General features: G+C 34.2%; 1 protein-coding gene and 1 non-coding gene across 2 annotated transcripts; one reads left to right on the top strand and one right to left on the bottom strand.

Moving 5' to 3' along the window:
- The first annotated feature begins 1,109 nt into the window (after positions 1 to 1,109).
- LOC140038205 (small nucleolar RNA R71) lies at positions 1,110 to 1,216 on the top strand. The gene has a single exon (XR_011842000.1). It is a non-coding gene; the product is annotated as a small nucleolar RNA R71 (small nucleolar RNA).
- A 5,815-nt stretch (positions 1,217 to 7,031) lies between these two features.
- On the bottom strand, positions 7,032 to 8,576 carry LOC140038052 (uncharacterized). The gene is made up of 2 exons (XM_072083229.1): positions 8,434 to 8,576; positions 7,032 to 7,572 (listed from the first exon to the last, which is right to left on the bottom strand). The coding sequence occupies exons 1-2, from the start codon at positions 8,543 to 8,545 to the stop codon at positions 7,265 to 7,267; spliced, it is 420 nt and encodes a 139-aa protein (XP_071939330.1). The 5' UTR covers positions 8,546 to 8,576; the 3' UTR covers positions 7,032 to 7,264.
- Between the last annotated feature and the right edge of the window lie 8,176 nt (positions 8,577 to 16,752).

Here is a 16,752-nt window from a genome sequence, read left to right as displayed (position 1 = left end):
TTATTGATATTTATATGTTCCCTGATTTTAATCGTTATAGCCTTGTGAATGATTGGTTAGTGCGCAATAATTAATTATTCATATAGGCTAATTTGCTATATAAGGGTAGTTGAATCCGTAATTGTTCGTTATCTCTATCTTAGTTGCAACTGACGTAATTGGGTTTATATCAGGGAAACATACGATCTAACTTAAACAAACCCTTGTAGCGTGTTTGTTAGTTAGGATTGGCCCTTTCTAATTATTAATGCAAGCTAAAAATTAAATCCTACGGTCGTATCTAGGGTTGTTTTTGGGTTAGAGAAATAGTTAACAGTTGTACCTTAGCTATCGATAAATTAAGGAAGGGTTGGTTGTTTATCGCGTACATGACAACTATAACTAATCTATTAATGAATGTTGGAATTATCTGTGAATCGATGATCAGTGCATGAACCATTTCTGAAGTGTACCCTTGGCTAGAGCTCTCCTTATTATTCCTTTTAATTAATTACTTTTCTGCAGTTAAATTGTTTAGTTAGCATTTAATTTTAGAACCCCCTATTTGTTTTGACTTGAAAAGAAATAAATTTCTCGCTAGTCCCTGAGGAGACGATCCTACTTGCCACTGTCTACTAGTTAGTGAAATCAGTTGAATAATTGATTCAGGTATATTGGATTAAGCAAACTTTTCGGGAACAGGGTGAATCAAGTAACCCATTGCACACCTAGAGTCCCTGCTCCAGTACTCGAATTGATTATTGACTATTTCAAGTGGTAGTTAGGTTTTATTTATTATTATTACACATGTTCAGCACCTGTCACCCACATTTGTGCAGATTCCACAGGCCTTTGCCTGGTGCCCATTTCCCACAGCAAATTGTCGAATGAAGGAAGTTAGCTCCGATAGCTGCTGCTGAATGGACGACGTCTCTACCTCATTAACCTTACGGGTAGGGTTACTCTCATGGAAACCAAACTGTTGAGAGTTCTTTGCCATCGATTCAATGAGTAGCCATGCTTCCCTTGGTGTCTTGTTCGCCAACCCTCCCCCACTCGCAGCATCAATGATACTCCTATCGGACGTTTGGAGTCCCTCATAGAAATATTGGATCAATAGTTGTTCACTAATTTGATGCTGTGGGCATCTAGTGCACAACTTATTGAATCTCTCCCAATAGTCATGTAAAGATTCTCCAGGATATTGCTTAATGCTGCATATCTCTTTTCTTAGACTTGCAGCCAGGAATGTAGGGAAGAATTTTTTCAAGAATTTCTTCTTAAGTTGTGCCCATGTTGTGATACTACCTGCAGGTAGGTAGTATAACCAATCATTCGCTGCATCCTTGAGGGAGAAAGGGAAGACTCTAAGTTTAATCTGTTCCTCAATAATTCCTGGAAGCTTCATACTGGAGCATACCACATCAAACTCCTGGATGTGTTTGTGGGGTTCCTCACCTGAGAGGCTATGGAACGTGGGTCGGAGGTGAATTAATCTTGACTTCAATTCGAATGAGGTATTTTCAGCTAAAGTTGGAAATGTAATGCACAAAGGCTGCTGGGGCAATTTCGAAGCAACCAACTCCCTTAGTGTTCTTGCATTCGCTATAAGGATGTCCTCTTGGCCTGGGTCACTTAAATTTTCACCACTTGAATATGTTGATTCAACCTCAGGATCCAGTCCCTGAGATGCAGTGCTAGATTGCTCCTCTCTGAGCTGTCTAGTCTCTTTCCTAGTTCGGCGCGCAGTCTTCTCTACTTCAGAGTTAAAAATCAATTCGCCTATACGAGAAAAACGGGACATAAACTAGAAATGTGTTAGACAAATTCAAAGAGAATAACTTAGAAAGAAACAAAATTAACCAAAACACTGTTCCCCGGCAACGGCGCCAAAAATTGACAGGTGCCAAACCTGTGCAATAATAATTACTAAAAAGTTCTAATTACCACCACAATTAATTATAAAACAAATCTAAGTATTGGTGCAGTGACCCTAGGTATGCAATGGGTTACTTGATTCACTCTGTTTCCGAAGAGTTTGCTTGATCCGATATACCAGAATTGTCTATAAAAATATTAAATTTACGTACAATGGCAAGTAGGGTCGATTCCACAGGGAACGGGTAGGAAGTTGTTTCTCTCCAAGTTAATAGAATAAAATCGGGGGATGATTAATGGGATGAAAATGAAAATAAAATAAGTAAAATTCAAAAGATAACTTCACAAGTACAATTTACTAAAAATGACAATTAATAAAATTCTACCCAAAGGATCAACTTTTCAAACACGATCCAATTAAATGATCATCGATGCAAAGATATTTCATTCATCCGTCACTAGGTTGGTTATAACTATCAACAAGTTCTGACAACCAGTTCTTCCTTACTTTTTCGACAGTTAAGGTACGACCATTGACTGCTTCTCTAACCAGAAAACAATCTTAGGTACGACCGTAGGAATTTAATTATCCAGTTGCATGAAAGTTAGAAGAACCCAACCCTAACCGATAAACACGCTAAGAGAGTTTATTTAAAGTAGATCTTACGTTTCCCCAACATAAATCCAATTACGGTGGTTGTCATTAGGTGTCAACTAAACGAACAATTACGGATTAAATTTAATTAACGTGACCGTAGGCTATTAGATTAAATTAAATATCCGGCCGTTGATATTCAATTAATAAAATAACCATAAATAATTAATCCAAGAAACGCACGAATACTAATAAATTGAAAGAAATAATGAAAGTTTGATTAAATCTCACAGATATTATGGACTGCACCCTCGCGTTAACCTTTAGGTAGAAGAAAAATTTAGCCGCTCCTCATCATATCAATCTCGCGTGATTCAATTGATATCATTCAACTAAATTACCAAAAAGTTGCAAAAGAAGGAATAACGAGGAGACAGGTGAAAGTCTCGCGTCTCTTTTGGGTTTCGTCTTCGTACTGGAGCCGCAAACGCAAGAACCAAAGCTAACGAAAGTTGTACAGAGCCAGAGTAAAAACCAAGGAGTCAAAATCATACAAAGCCAAAAACTAAAGAGAGGTCTCCAACGTCTGACAAAATAGGAAAAGGAAACTAAAGTTAAACTAATTGATTGCACGTGATTCTGGCTTTTTAGCCTTTTGAAGCCGCCGCCCAAAAGAAACGTCTGATTCCCCAATTGAAACTAAAGCTAATCTCCTCATTAGACGTGAATCTGGCCTTTTGTGCCAATTCACGTACAACTCGCCGAAAAGAGAGGAAGAGCCGTTTTATTCTACTTTCCCATTGAGAAGGGTTTTAATCCCATGCATGTCCGCGGCCCACGAGCTCATTTTGGTTTCCTGATGTTCCACTTGTTTTATCAATCCTGCGGATCCGTCCTTTAGGTGTACCCCTTTGGTCTCTGGCATGGGTACGTCATGAAATAAAGAGTCTTCTGGAAATTTGTCTCATGAGATCACTTTTAACACCAATCACCTACAATTTATACAAATATGAAATATGAGCAAATTCTCAATTCTTAGCATCATGAGTAGTCAAAATTAGGATAGAATAATAGTGCAAAATATGCCCAATAATTGCTCTATCAGAGGGTTATGTGTGTGTGTCTATATATGTGTGTGTGCATATATATATATATATATATATATATTAGTTTTAAAATCATAAGAGGGTTATGTAGAAAAGCTTTAAATTACAATGAAGTAAAGTGTAATTTACCCATAAAATTAGTGCTATGATTTGTAAATTATTTTTCTCTTTCTAAACCCAAGAACAAAATTTAATTGAATAAAACTCGAATGATATTTTGCCAACATCAGGCCTGAAATAAGGAAACATGCATAACAACAACAACAACAACAACAACAAAAAAGGGAGTTGGAAAAGGGGTTCAAAATTGTCCTGAATGGTAGAATCTGACCCAAAAACTGGGCTCAGGGATACGAGCCTAAGGGTCAATCAAGTTCCACCGAAATTCATGTAGTTATTTGAAGTTCCCACACCTTGTAATGATCTTGTGCGGCGGTGAGGCCCAAATTTCAGCAACTTGTCCCACATCTGTAACTCTCTAAATTAGTACGTGTATTTCTCTACTTTTTAAATCGACTAGCCATTGAATTTTAAATTGTTAATGCCAAAACCAAAAATTTCAAACACAGTCTCAATTTTCTTGTGCTTTTCTCCTGGCTCTGTTTGTGCGTTGAATAATTGAATACTATATCAGTTCTCTACCTCAATTTCCAAATAATAATAATAATGATAGAAAAGAAGAATCCGGAGCCAAAACGAGGTTTGGCTATTCTTTAGCTGCACTAAATTAAGAGAGTGAAATTGAGGAAGATCCCTGCAAAAGAGCTGGAGATGTCCTCCACTTGAGTCAATTGTGTCTTCTTACATGACCTCGAGTTGATCCGCAACAACATTAATTAAAGGTGTTCCTGTGAAACTGAAGCTTTGCAGAGACTCCTATTAATTATAAATTCTGCTTTCATCCTTTAAGTTTACACAGATTATCACTTTGCATATCTTATTTTTATTTTAGTAACTTCGGACCCAAAAATCCGTCAAAGCGTCTCAAATCACCCCAAACAACTCATATTGCGAATGAAAGTGCACTGAAGGATATGCATTCGCTCATGTTATTTACAATTTTTAATACATAATCCCCAACATAACTGATCAGAATTGGGTGTTTATAGTAATTGATGTTTGTAGCAATAACATATAAGTATATTAAAGGAAACGTAGATGACTAAGTCATCAGTTCTTTTTTTTTTTTTTTGGAAAATGAAAAGGTTAGTTTGTGATGTTGGAAATTTACGTTTAATTTAAAGTCAAATTTAAATAAGGTAACTAGGCCACCATGCAACAAAGTCGTACCCAATGGAAAGGAATAAATTTTTCAAAACGAAAAACGAGTCTACGTGCAGGGTCCTTTACAGCAATATGAGTCAATAAAAATTGGGTAATTTACCCTTTACCTCCTATGATTTAGTACTTTATTATATAATCCCCTTATAATTTCAAAAACTATACATAATCCCCTCATAGTTTGGATTAAAGTGTCAAAATGAAGGATTTTGTAATCCATAACGGAATCAACTAAAATATTAAAAATACTCTTATGTAAAGTTAAAAATTATTTATTAACTACAAGAGACTTATGTATATCTGTATATTAAAAACTATAAGGAGGTTTTATGGTAAAACATTAAACCAAAAGGGGCTTGTATTGTAAAATATAAAATCGTACGGAGTTAGAGTGTCATGCATATTATGTTTACATATATTGGTCACTTAATCCATTTTAGTTTTTAAACAAAAGTAATTTCGACATTTTTAAAAGTTTCATTACGGATAATCATTCCCGTCACTTTGACATTTTAAATCTAAACTATGAGGGGGTTATATATAGTTTTAAAAATTAGAGGGAGATTATATAAAAATTAACTATACCACAGGGAAGTAAAGTGTAATTTGCCTATAAAAATTTCTTTACTTAGAGATGACTTTTTGATTATTCCAGTACCGTCTCGAAAACCTGCCTCCTTCAAGAGAACTTTTTTTTTTTTTGCCCCTCCTGTTTCTTTTTCTGTCTTTAACTAAGGTAACTATGGGCCGATATGCAAAAGAGCCTTGCCTGATGAAAATTGAAAAGGAATAAATCTTCTCTTATTGGACAATACCGAACTGCCATTTCTCAGCTACATGGCGAGTATTAAACAGTCCAAAAATAATTAAAGTAGTCTATAAGAAACTGTTTTTGCTTTTTCTAAGCCGACATGAATTTCTGATGATTGTGGCATTGTCTCAACTACTTTGTTGATCTTTTTCTTTCTTGCTTCGTTTGTTTGTTGAATAATTGAATATCGTATTTCTCTTCTTCACGATCCAAGACAAAATAATAATAATAATAATAAAAATAATAAAAAAAGGGAGAGTAAATTTCAGGAAAGAAATGCTTGCTGGCTCTGGAGGTGAATTTATTTCTCTCTTAGCTGCAGTAAAATTTGAGATGGGGATTGAAGAATATCCCTGCATCATAAGAGATGGAGATGGCCTCCACTTACACAGATTGTGCCTTATTTGGTCTGAACATGCTCCTGAACAACTCCCAAAAACGCCATGGATATTATTGCTAATATATGAATATTCACATACATATATTGAACTTTTACAAATAAACAAATTAACCAGCAAATTAAGCAATAAGAGAGGCATACAAGAAGCGGCATGGCCAAAGGAAAAAACCCTTAGTTATATGTTGTGCCCCACTTTTAAGTGAAACAATCCATTCAAGAAAATCAAATCAAGGTTTAATCATGTTTGTGTACTTCTTGATTTCCGAATACCATTGCGGACATTAAGAATTTTTGTAATGAATTGGTCTGACGGCATAACTTGACTTGGTATAGTGATTGTATGGGAGTTTTCTCCTGCCAAAATTATTTGGTTTTGTCCACAAGGGGAACCTATATAGAATTCATAAAAAAAATATAAGAATTGTCTATAAACATACCACTAATTTTCTGCATCCTTTATTCTTTAAGCTAGCTTGTAAATTAACTACTAAATGATTGTATGGCTTAGTTACTAGTAGGCTATTTGCAGTCAAGTTCTCATAAAAGCTTTTCCTAGATGGTTCAATTGCAAATAAGGCACAGTTGTCGTACATAATCGGCAAATAATTGGCGATGCCCTCAAATAAAATGTAATATGAAGCGATACATTTCAGGAAGAAAGTTGAGGAACACATGAGTCCTTATTTAGTGTCGAAATGGTCAAATATAGCAATTGGCAAAATTTTTACACTAAGTGCTACATGAGTAGTGTACATTAGAAATAGGGTAATAGTCGGGAGAGTTTGTTTTCGTATCTTGTTTATATGGGATGTGTTTGGTTTAAACCAGTTCGTGAGGTGATATATTAATAAAGGGATAATTTCAGAAACGTCCCTTAAAGTTTTTGACAATTTCATTTAAATACCCTCTAATATTAAAAATTGCCAATCGAAAATGTCCTTGATTTAGTTGTTATTTTGAAATAGTAAAGGCATTACTCACTTTTTCAGTGGGAAATTACTGAAAGACTTCATATTACACGAGAATATTTTGACATCACATCAGGTGCCTTCATTGAAGGGACACATTATTACAAATTCACACAATTGAAACATCGATCTAGCAAGCAAGTACATAGACTGCATATTACAAAACACTAACCAAGCTCTTATTTGTATTTCACGCTACAAACCGCACACTATCACAGCGAGCGTGTTTAAGAATTCATGGCTTTACTAGTTCTGAGGCTCGGCCTCCACGGCTTGACCACCACCATAACCACCGTGGCCGCCACCATAACCTCCTCCACCTCCATAGCCGCCGCCACCATAACCACCATGGCCATAACCACCGCCATAACCACCATGGCCATAACCGCCATGGCCATAACCACCATAACCACCATGGCCATAACCGCCATGGCCATAACCACCATAACCACCATGGCCATAACCACCATAGCCGCCGCCACCATAACCGCCACCACCATAACCTCCACCCCACTTGGCTTCTTCTACGCCTTTCGTCTCATCAACAGTCTTGGCTGCAATTGGGAAAAAATAATGTACGCATGTTAGTGTGATTAGGAATGACTTTGTCAAATAAAATCATTTGGGGGTCAAACAACTTGAAATACTAAAATTTTCAACTAGTTTGTGTACATGATTTTACTACATCCCAAGTCAAACTTGAATTAACACCTTAGTTAGATACTTAGATTACTAGGACTCATCTATGTTTATTGATACTTCAACCGCTTACATGCATGTCCAACTGATATTATTACGTAATCAGAAATGTGAAATTCTATGGTCCTTTTTATGTTAATATATGTTAGACATAAACTTAAGAGAAGTTAGGAGAAACAAAATATAAAGGGCAAATTCCACTTTATCCCCCTGTGGTTTAGCATTTTTCCACATAACCCCCCTATGGTTTCAAAAGCTATACATAACCCCCTTATGGTTTGGATTAAAGTGTCAAAGTAACGGAAGTAGTCACTCGTAACGGCGTCACCTAAAATGTCAAAAATACCCTTATGTAAGGTTGAAATTTATGTATCAACCAAGGGGGGTTATGTGTATATTTTGAAAATCATAAGGGGGTTATATGGTAAAGTATTAAACCATAAGGGGGTTATATGATAAAATATAAAAATCATAGGGGGTTAATGTGTCATGTATTTATAAGGGTAATTTCGACATTTTTAGAAGTTCCGTTACGAGTGACTATTTCCTTTACTTTGACACTTTAATCCAAACCATGAGGGGGTTATGTATAGCTTTTGAAACCATAGTGGGGTTATGTAAAAAAAGGGTAAACCACAGGGGGGTAAAATGTAATTTACCCAAATATAAATAAATAAATAAAGGGATGAAATTAAATTAGAGAATAAATGTCTTACAATTGACAACGGACGGGGAAGTCTCAACCAATTCCCTAGCAGCCACCTGTGAGGTAATCATGAGAAATATAGCCAAGAAAATGCAGAAGAAAAGAAGAGTCTTGGAACCCATTTTTGCAAAAGGTATTTTATGTATTGGAAACTGAATTTGGGAAGGATGAAAAACCTGGCATGGATTGATCACTATTTATAGGAAAATCTTTGCCAGATTGCCGATGAAATGGTCGCAGTGTTGGCCCAGGAGCAGTTGGCTGGAATTGGTACAAAGTCCACAATTGAAGCTCCTTCTGAGGAAGTAAAGAATATACTACAAGCGTTTGATTATTGTTATTATTTTTTTATTAGGTCCAATTTTTTTGGCATCCATTCAGCTAAATAATAGAAAAATCACAACGGGGTCTTCTCTATCTTCTGTTTGTTACCTAAGTATACCCATTATATGATCTAGAAACTATTTTTATACAAAATTCTAGCAGTTTATGAAACAGAGAAGAAGCATCAATTCACAGTTACGACCCTCCTGAAATTGGCCCTCACCGGGTAGATATTTGTTGTTTTTCTTTTTCATTTTTCTCCATCCAATTGATTTATTCTGCGAAATGTCACTAATCAGGAGCCCCATCATAATTGTTCACTGTTTTTTTTTAGTGTAAAATACCAATTTAGTCCCTAATCTATTTTCTAAAGCCAAAATAACCCTCAAAATTTATTGTGAGTCAATTTAGTCCCTCAATTATTATGACAAAGCCGAAATAGTCCTTAAACTTTATTATGAACTAATTTAATCACTCAACTATTTTACTTAAACCGAAATAGTCCTCAACTATATTTAAGAAGCTAGTTTGATCCATATTTGGTTGATTACCTACTTTATCAACTCTCTGCACTGATAACTAAAGGCAAAATAGGTAACTCGATTTCTTATTTGGTCCCTGATTGTCAATGCAGAGTTCATAAATTGAATGAATCAGCCAAAAAAGGACAAAAGTGTCGCACAAATACAGTTGAGGAACTATTTCAGCTTAAGTGAAATAATTGAGGAACTAAATTTTCTCATAATAAAATCTAAGGACTATTTTAACTTTTCTAAAATAGTTGAGAGACCAAATTGATTCAATAATAAAGTTGAAGGACTGTTTTAGCTATAGTAAAATAGTTTAGGGGCCAACTTGGCGTTTTGTTCCTTTTCTTATGATTGAAATGGTAGCCAAACAAGCACGTCCCTCTAGCTCTGGACCTCTGGTATGTAGCTGGCGTAGTGGTGTTCCAACTTCCAACTTGACTAGGATCCATTATTATATTTGCAGATAAGATTATTATACTCGTCAATAAGTCCAAGTATTAATTTTTAATTCTGACTTTGGAGTGACTAGGATCGATTATATCTATTCCAAGTTGATTTAACAAGTCAAACAATTTTAAGAAAGAAAAGAAACAAGGATGAGCAAGTCAAACTTCCAATAGTTCCAAAGAAGTTTTATAGGCTGTTTGATTATGTAACATTTTGAATTACTAAAGCAATATCTTTTACAAAATATGTTATAGATCTATACGTTATAGAATGAAGGAACATTATATTGTATCCCAATGTAAGATTAAGATAACGTTGGATGACCGTTGATAGAATTGATCAAATTCGAGAGTGAGACCCAATATATAGAATTGTTTTAATCCTGGTCAGTCAGCCAGGGACGAGCTCCTGCTGGTAAGAAGCACAGCATCAGAAGTCAGTAGACATCCTTCTCCAAGGAACTTTTACCACAACTCTTCTGGAGAGGAAATGCGGTCAGGAGGTTCGATCCCTCCATCTTTGCTCAAGGAGAAAATTCTGTTTTCATGCTTTATACAGATTATCAATTTATCACGTTGCATCCTTTACATATTTGAGATGCCTTTCTGATGATTCCAACCAGCCACGGATTTAAGGGGGGGCTGGTGGGGGCTTAAGCCCCCCCAAGCCGCCGGAAAACCCCCTAAGTTTCTGACTGTTCTGCAATACTCCAGTGAAATTATGCAGGCGCTGTTTTTTTTTTTTTTGACTATTGTTTTCTTACTGTTCACTAATTAGTAGTTTCCGCACTAGAATGTTAGAGGACGTGGACATGTTTTTAACTAAATATTCTGGGTTCATGTGTAAAGCTCAAAACTAGACGAAACCTTTCTTTCACTTCTTTTTGATGTTCTTATGCTGCTGCACTCGTGTCTTTGTTTTTATTTCCTTTTCATTGATTTTCCCACTCGTGAATTCTCATCCCAAACTGTCCTAAGCCCTAGCAACTAGGAAGATGCGTTCTTAGAGCGAAACGCTCGATTACGTAATTTGTAAATGAATGTTCCAAGTGAGCTGAATTTCGCAACGTGGCCTTTAAAAAGGCTGGTTCGAGTAATTGTTTGTTGTCCCTAGCTGACATCGAACAATTGCTGGGATACATACAATAGAGGATCAAGAAACCGTTGATTTTTGCTGGAAAGTCTTATACAAAAAAAAAAAAAGAGTAAGTCAAACAACCTGAAACAATTCGATCTCCTACCTCAATTTTCTGGAAATCAGACGCATTATAAGCTTCACGGTGGAGTGAAATGCTTGCACCATTTGCAAATGGATCGCAAAAGGAAGTCTGTGAGGCCGAGACTTGGAGCAAATGGATCATTAGCTTATGTCCGTGTTATTCGGAAGTAGTCACGGTTTTTAACACTTTTTTTTTTAATGATCTAAACCCCCATCTCAACGGATGAAGACTCGCAGAATGCAATTGCCTCCTCTTCGTTATTCGAGTGCAACAACTACCAATACTTCAAGTGTTAATCATTAACAAATTTTTGGGTATGTATAATTATATGTTTTTATTATTTTTATAATTATTGATTCTAAATTTTACTTGTTAAATATATTTATTTCGTCACAAAAAAAAAATTTTAATACACTTCAGCCCCCCCAAAAATAAATTTCTAGCTCCGTCCCTGATTCCAACACTCTCTTGAAAACATGTCTTCGTTAAAAAATATATATATAATAATAATATTTTGGCCCCTTCTGTCCTTTTTCTCTATTTAATTAAGGCTACCAGGCCAACATGCAAGAAAGTCTTATCTAATGAAAAGGAATGAATCTTTTAAAACGAAAAATAAAGTCCAAGTAATAGGTATAGGCATGTCAGGTCCGCTTCTTAATGGACAATAGAGGTGTCAAAATGAGTGACTTGAGTGGGTTTTGGTTGGTTAAAATAGGTAATGGATATAAGTGAGTCAATTCATTTATACCTATTTAATTAGATGAGTATAAATGTATAAGTCGAAAAATGAGTTGGGTGACCCAATTATCCATTTATTTTAACTTTTTGTAAACTCATTTAAATTTATTTTTGCAAACTAAGTTATCAATTTATACCCCCATTTGCACCTATCATTAGTTTTAAATATTTACTTATAATGCTTAATAAGCTTAATTACTAATTTTTTTCCATTCGTACTCTATGTCGCAAAATTACATACTATTTAATAATTAAATGATAAGAATATAAAATTTTGAACTAAGTACTATGAAAGTTAACATAAAAACTTAATCCAAAAACTTTGAACCCCTAGCATTTTTTGCATGTGGAAATTTAAAATTTCATTTTGGAAAGGTAGGAAAAGATGCTAAAACTTGTCATAAATTGGTAATACTAAAAAATGAGTAAGTTAAGAAACTACGAGAAAAGAAAAGGATAAGGTAAAAGTAGTTAACATTATGATAAAATGAAGAATCTAAAAAAATGGGTGGGGAAGAAAGGATATTTGAGGGAAGACAATTCTAAATGGATTAATTGAATTTGATGGGTTAGGTATTATTGGGTAATCCATTTATATGCATATGCAAAAACTTAAGATATCCATATTCATTTATTCATGGATAAGTATGGATAAATTTAGTTAAATGGGTTTGTTTGCCACCTATAACGGACAGTACCGGAGTAGTCCTTCTCAACTCCAATCCGCATATGAAATAGTCCAAAAATAATAATTTTTGATGTTATTGTAACTAAAATTATTAATGAAAACTTCTTTACTCTTCTAAACATAAGATTACTTTATGATAATTCCAACATTTTGTCTTTTACTTTACTGATGTTCTGTTTCTTGCTCTGTTACTTGTAATGACTAGGGGAACTAATACAGATTTCTCTGTAATCATGAGAGATTGTCCATTAAAATTTTGATAACAGAGTCAACTAATTTGATCAACTTCCTTTTGCAAGATAAATTTGGATTTTGGGTGAAGCGAATTTCTTAATGCATTCTCATAATATGTGTGAGAGACATGGTCAAATAATATTGCCATGACCCGCGATTTATTTCCACACTAACTTTTGCTAAAATGACAAAATTGTAGTATCTTTTAAATCCTCAGATGCCCAACACCTAGTTGTAGTATTATCATTATCTGGAATCGATGAACAAACAACTAATTATTGCTCTATTTTTTCTTGATGATATCATCAGGGAGTGCTACGATAGCTTTTCCTTTTGAGATTGTAATTGGTTATTTGTGTGTTCTGACTTTCTTTGGTACTTTTGTGAAAGATTGAGGTAAAGGTTAAAAGAATCGATGGCTCTTTTCTTGTCAAGATACAGCGGAAACGATCAATGAGGTTCATACACCGTGCACCATTTTATCAATCTGCACGGCAGCATAAAGGCTTAAAAATTATGACTTGTTTTCAAAATTGTGTGTGAATCTTGCGTAATTTTTGTGTTGCTGAATTTAGTGATTGTTGTGTGCTTTTTCTTTTCAAAAATGTGTCAATTTGTAGCATTGGTACTTGGAAAATAGGGACTTCGTACCAAGGCAAGAAGCTCTGTTAGCTTTTTTCCATTTTTTTTTCTTTCCTGAGCTTGAAACTCCATCATTTTGACACGATTGATTAACAATTTGTGTTTGAGCTCATGACTCTTGGACAAATGAGACCGCGCGATTAAGAAGGGTGTCTACAACTTTGGTGCTCTGTTTCTTGAGTTAATTGCTGGAAAGGAAATTAGCGAAATAATGGGATAATATTAGAAACCTCTTCTAAGATTTCTCTTAATATTACTTGGCACGCTTGAGGTTTTAGAAATGTCACTTATCTCTCCTAGTAATTGTGAAAAGATTATAATAACCCTCACTTGACACATAATTTACAACATATCAAATAAATGGAACTCAAAAATTTTTAAAAAAAAAAAAAGAAACAAAAGTCACTTTCTTCTTTTTCCCTTTTTCCATCATTCTCTCTTACTCATTTTTTGGATGACTATGCAATATTTTATTTGTAAATTATAATAAATGGAATTATGTTTATCTTTTACTTTTGTGACTATGATAAAGTGGAGTATGATTTATTTGCTTATTTTAAGATGATTTTTATAATGATTGGTACAATTTAATGGTTTGAGCAAGAGTATGTTGGAAAAAATATAAATTCATAAGAAACCAGTTTTGAACAAATAGAGTTAAATTGATGCAAGTGTATTTCTTTTCAATTTTTTTTTATTTTTTAAATTTATATTTTTATGAGGTATAGTATTATGATGTGGTAGTACTATAAAAAATTGTTTTTTAGGTGATGCTTTTTTCATAACATCATTCATGGACCCCTGTCTCTAGGAGATGATAACATTTTAGTGAAGGAGGTGCTTTCTAACACTAGCTCTAGCACTTGGGATTTCCCTATTTTATCATTCGTACTCCCTGACTTTATCATGCAAAGGATTCTAGACGCAAAAATCTAATCAATTTCTCTGTTACTGTTGCCGCTGAATATCTTCATTTGGGGCCTAGCGTTGTGATTGGCGGAGAGTTTTACTCTGCCAAATTCAGTTGGTCACATTTAAGCATATCTACATATAGGCAAAGAGGACTACGGTCTTCAAGGCAAATCTATTTGGGATATAACCAATTGGAAGAGTTTGCTTTGCATGTAGAACCACCTAATCTATTTGGGAATATTTGTGTGGAAGATGTAAGAAGCATTAAGTTTCCTAAAATGATTGAGTCTGACTCATTTGTAATTTAATTTATGTAGCTCTCTTTTTCACTTTGGAAAAAAAAAAAAAAAAGTTGTTCACAAGCAGTGAGCCCACCACTTACATATGCCTCCAAGAGCCCGTTGCGGTAGCAAATAAAAAATACTAAATGTAAAATGAGAGTTCAATAAATTATAATTAGGAGTAAGAAATTTATAAAACATAAAGACAAAATATAAAGGAAAATATAAAAATTAGACTCTATACTGTTATATTTACTATGAATGTGACGCATTCATAATCATAGTTGAACTTCTTCAATTTATAGGATAGTTGATTTTTTTTTTCCTTTGATTTCCTATGTAACGTGTACATTGTTATCTTTGTTGCTATTTTAAAGTTATAGTAATCAAACAAACTAATAGTACGTTCGTTATAAGAAATTTGGTTAAAAAAGTTTGGATTGTGATTTTTCACAGAAAAATTTTTACGTTTTTCATGAATATATTTTTCAATCACTTTTTTACCTCACATACATGAAATTGTTATAATATATTTTTTTTCTACAAAAACTCTTAGAAATAGCAATCCAAACAGGAATTATTATTCAAAGTAATACTAATCGTACGGTAAGTACATACCAATCATATACATTTTTAAGGAAGTTAATTGTTAGTTTGGTATAGGACCCTTTATCAAAAGAAATTAAACAAAATAACAAATAAAATTTACTTATAATTATATTTAGGAGAGCCAAAATAATATAATTTTAGTTGACAACTAGAATTATAGGAAGGATTTTAAAATTCTGAAAACTTTTGCAGGGCGGCTGTCCCTGCCCATCCCCCTGTGTCAATTAAATTTTAGTTTAAAGATCTGCCAATCTTGTGGGACATAATCATTGAACTTGCTCATTAATTATTCAAGAGGGTTAGGTTAAAGCATCTTTGCCAATGTTCGTGTGGTATAAAATTTAATTGCTTTCGGCTGACTCTAAGCTGTACTAAGCTTTAAAAAAAAAAAATTGCTATACTAAGCTCCAAAAAACTTTCTGCTGAAGCGTATATATAAAACATGACAAATATCTTTCCAGCACTTATATTCTAGCATATAAACACGAACTAATCACCTTTCCTGAACAGCTAGACATCTGTTTAAGCACAAAACTAGCCCATGCAGGACTATACATTTCTGCATCCTTAAACAATTACATTTCGTTTTTAAGTTTCCTGATTCTATACTGAAATCCGCATCGATTAGCCGCCGTGCTAACTCTCATAATTCCTCATCTACTTCCTTAGTCATTTTCTTTGACGATTGTATATTGGTAACACTAATGCACTCCGGTAACATTAATTTTGTACATTATCGTTTTACTGTTTATATTTATTATCTTAGCGTTTATATTTATTATGATAATGCGCATTTATTATGCTACTGGTAATTGTTGAAATCCCAAATTCTCTATTTCCACAATCTCGAGGGTTGAAGAAGCCTCAATTTTTTTTTCTCGGACTCTTTACTTTGTTGGTCATGATTATTAATCTCCCAGATCAATGGTCATGATTATTAATACGAGAGCATTAGAAGAGAAAGTGATCAAATTTAGAGGTTTGCTCGAGAAAGAAAATTAGAGAGTTAGCTTGAAGATTTCACCACGCAGGACAACGTATGTTATTATTTATACTTTAATTTTCTAATACTTCAGCTTGGTTTGGTTTAACATAAGTGTAAATAATAACAGGACACTTGGCACAATATTATAAGTGGCATTGGATTGGCATAGAAAACATGACACCGAGGATCCCAAGTGCTTTTTTTGACCGCTCTCTTTCGTTATAACATTTCTCAGAACATTTGTTATGTGTGCAAGTTTACTTTACTTTGGCAAGTAGCAGATCATTGGAATCAAATTCTTGCATGCCAGTTGATGAACTAATGGAATTTATAGACCGCATTCTACAAAATCTAGCGGATTTAGACAATATTAGAAAATGTTCCAATAATGCATTTCTCTGTAATCATGAGAGATTGCCATACCAAATTTCCCCATTAAAATGTTGACAACAGAGTCAACTAATTTTATCAACTTCCTTTTGTAATTAGACATGAGCAAATAATATTGCTAATGACCCACGATTTATTTTCACACTAACTTTTGCTAAAATGACAAAATTGTAGTATCTTTTAAATCCTCAGATGCCCAACTCCCTAGTTGTAGTAGTATCAGTGTCTCGGGTCCACCTCGATGCCGATTCCACCTTGTTGCCAATAATTGATTGTCTCAATACTCTTCAGAAGAAGAAAAGCAAAGAAGTAATTCTCAGGAAAGAA

The sequence above is a fragment of the Coffea arabica genome, chromosome 3c (genome assembly GCF_036785885.1).
Source record: "Coffea arabica cultivar ET-39 chromosome 3c, Coffea Arabica ET-39 HiFi, whole genome shotgun sequence".
Lineage (NCBI taxonomy): Eukaryota > Viridiplantae > Streptophyta > Magnoliopsida > Gentianales > Rubiaceae > Coffea > Coffea arabica.
Note: the sequence above shows the minus strand (reverse complement) of the source record. Positions and strands in the feature narration are given on the sequence as shown.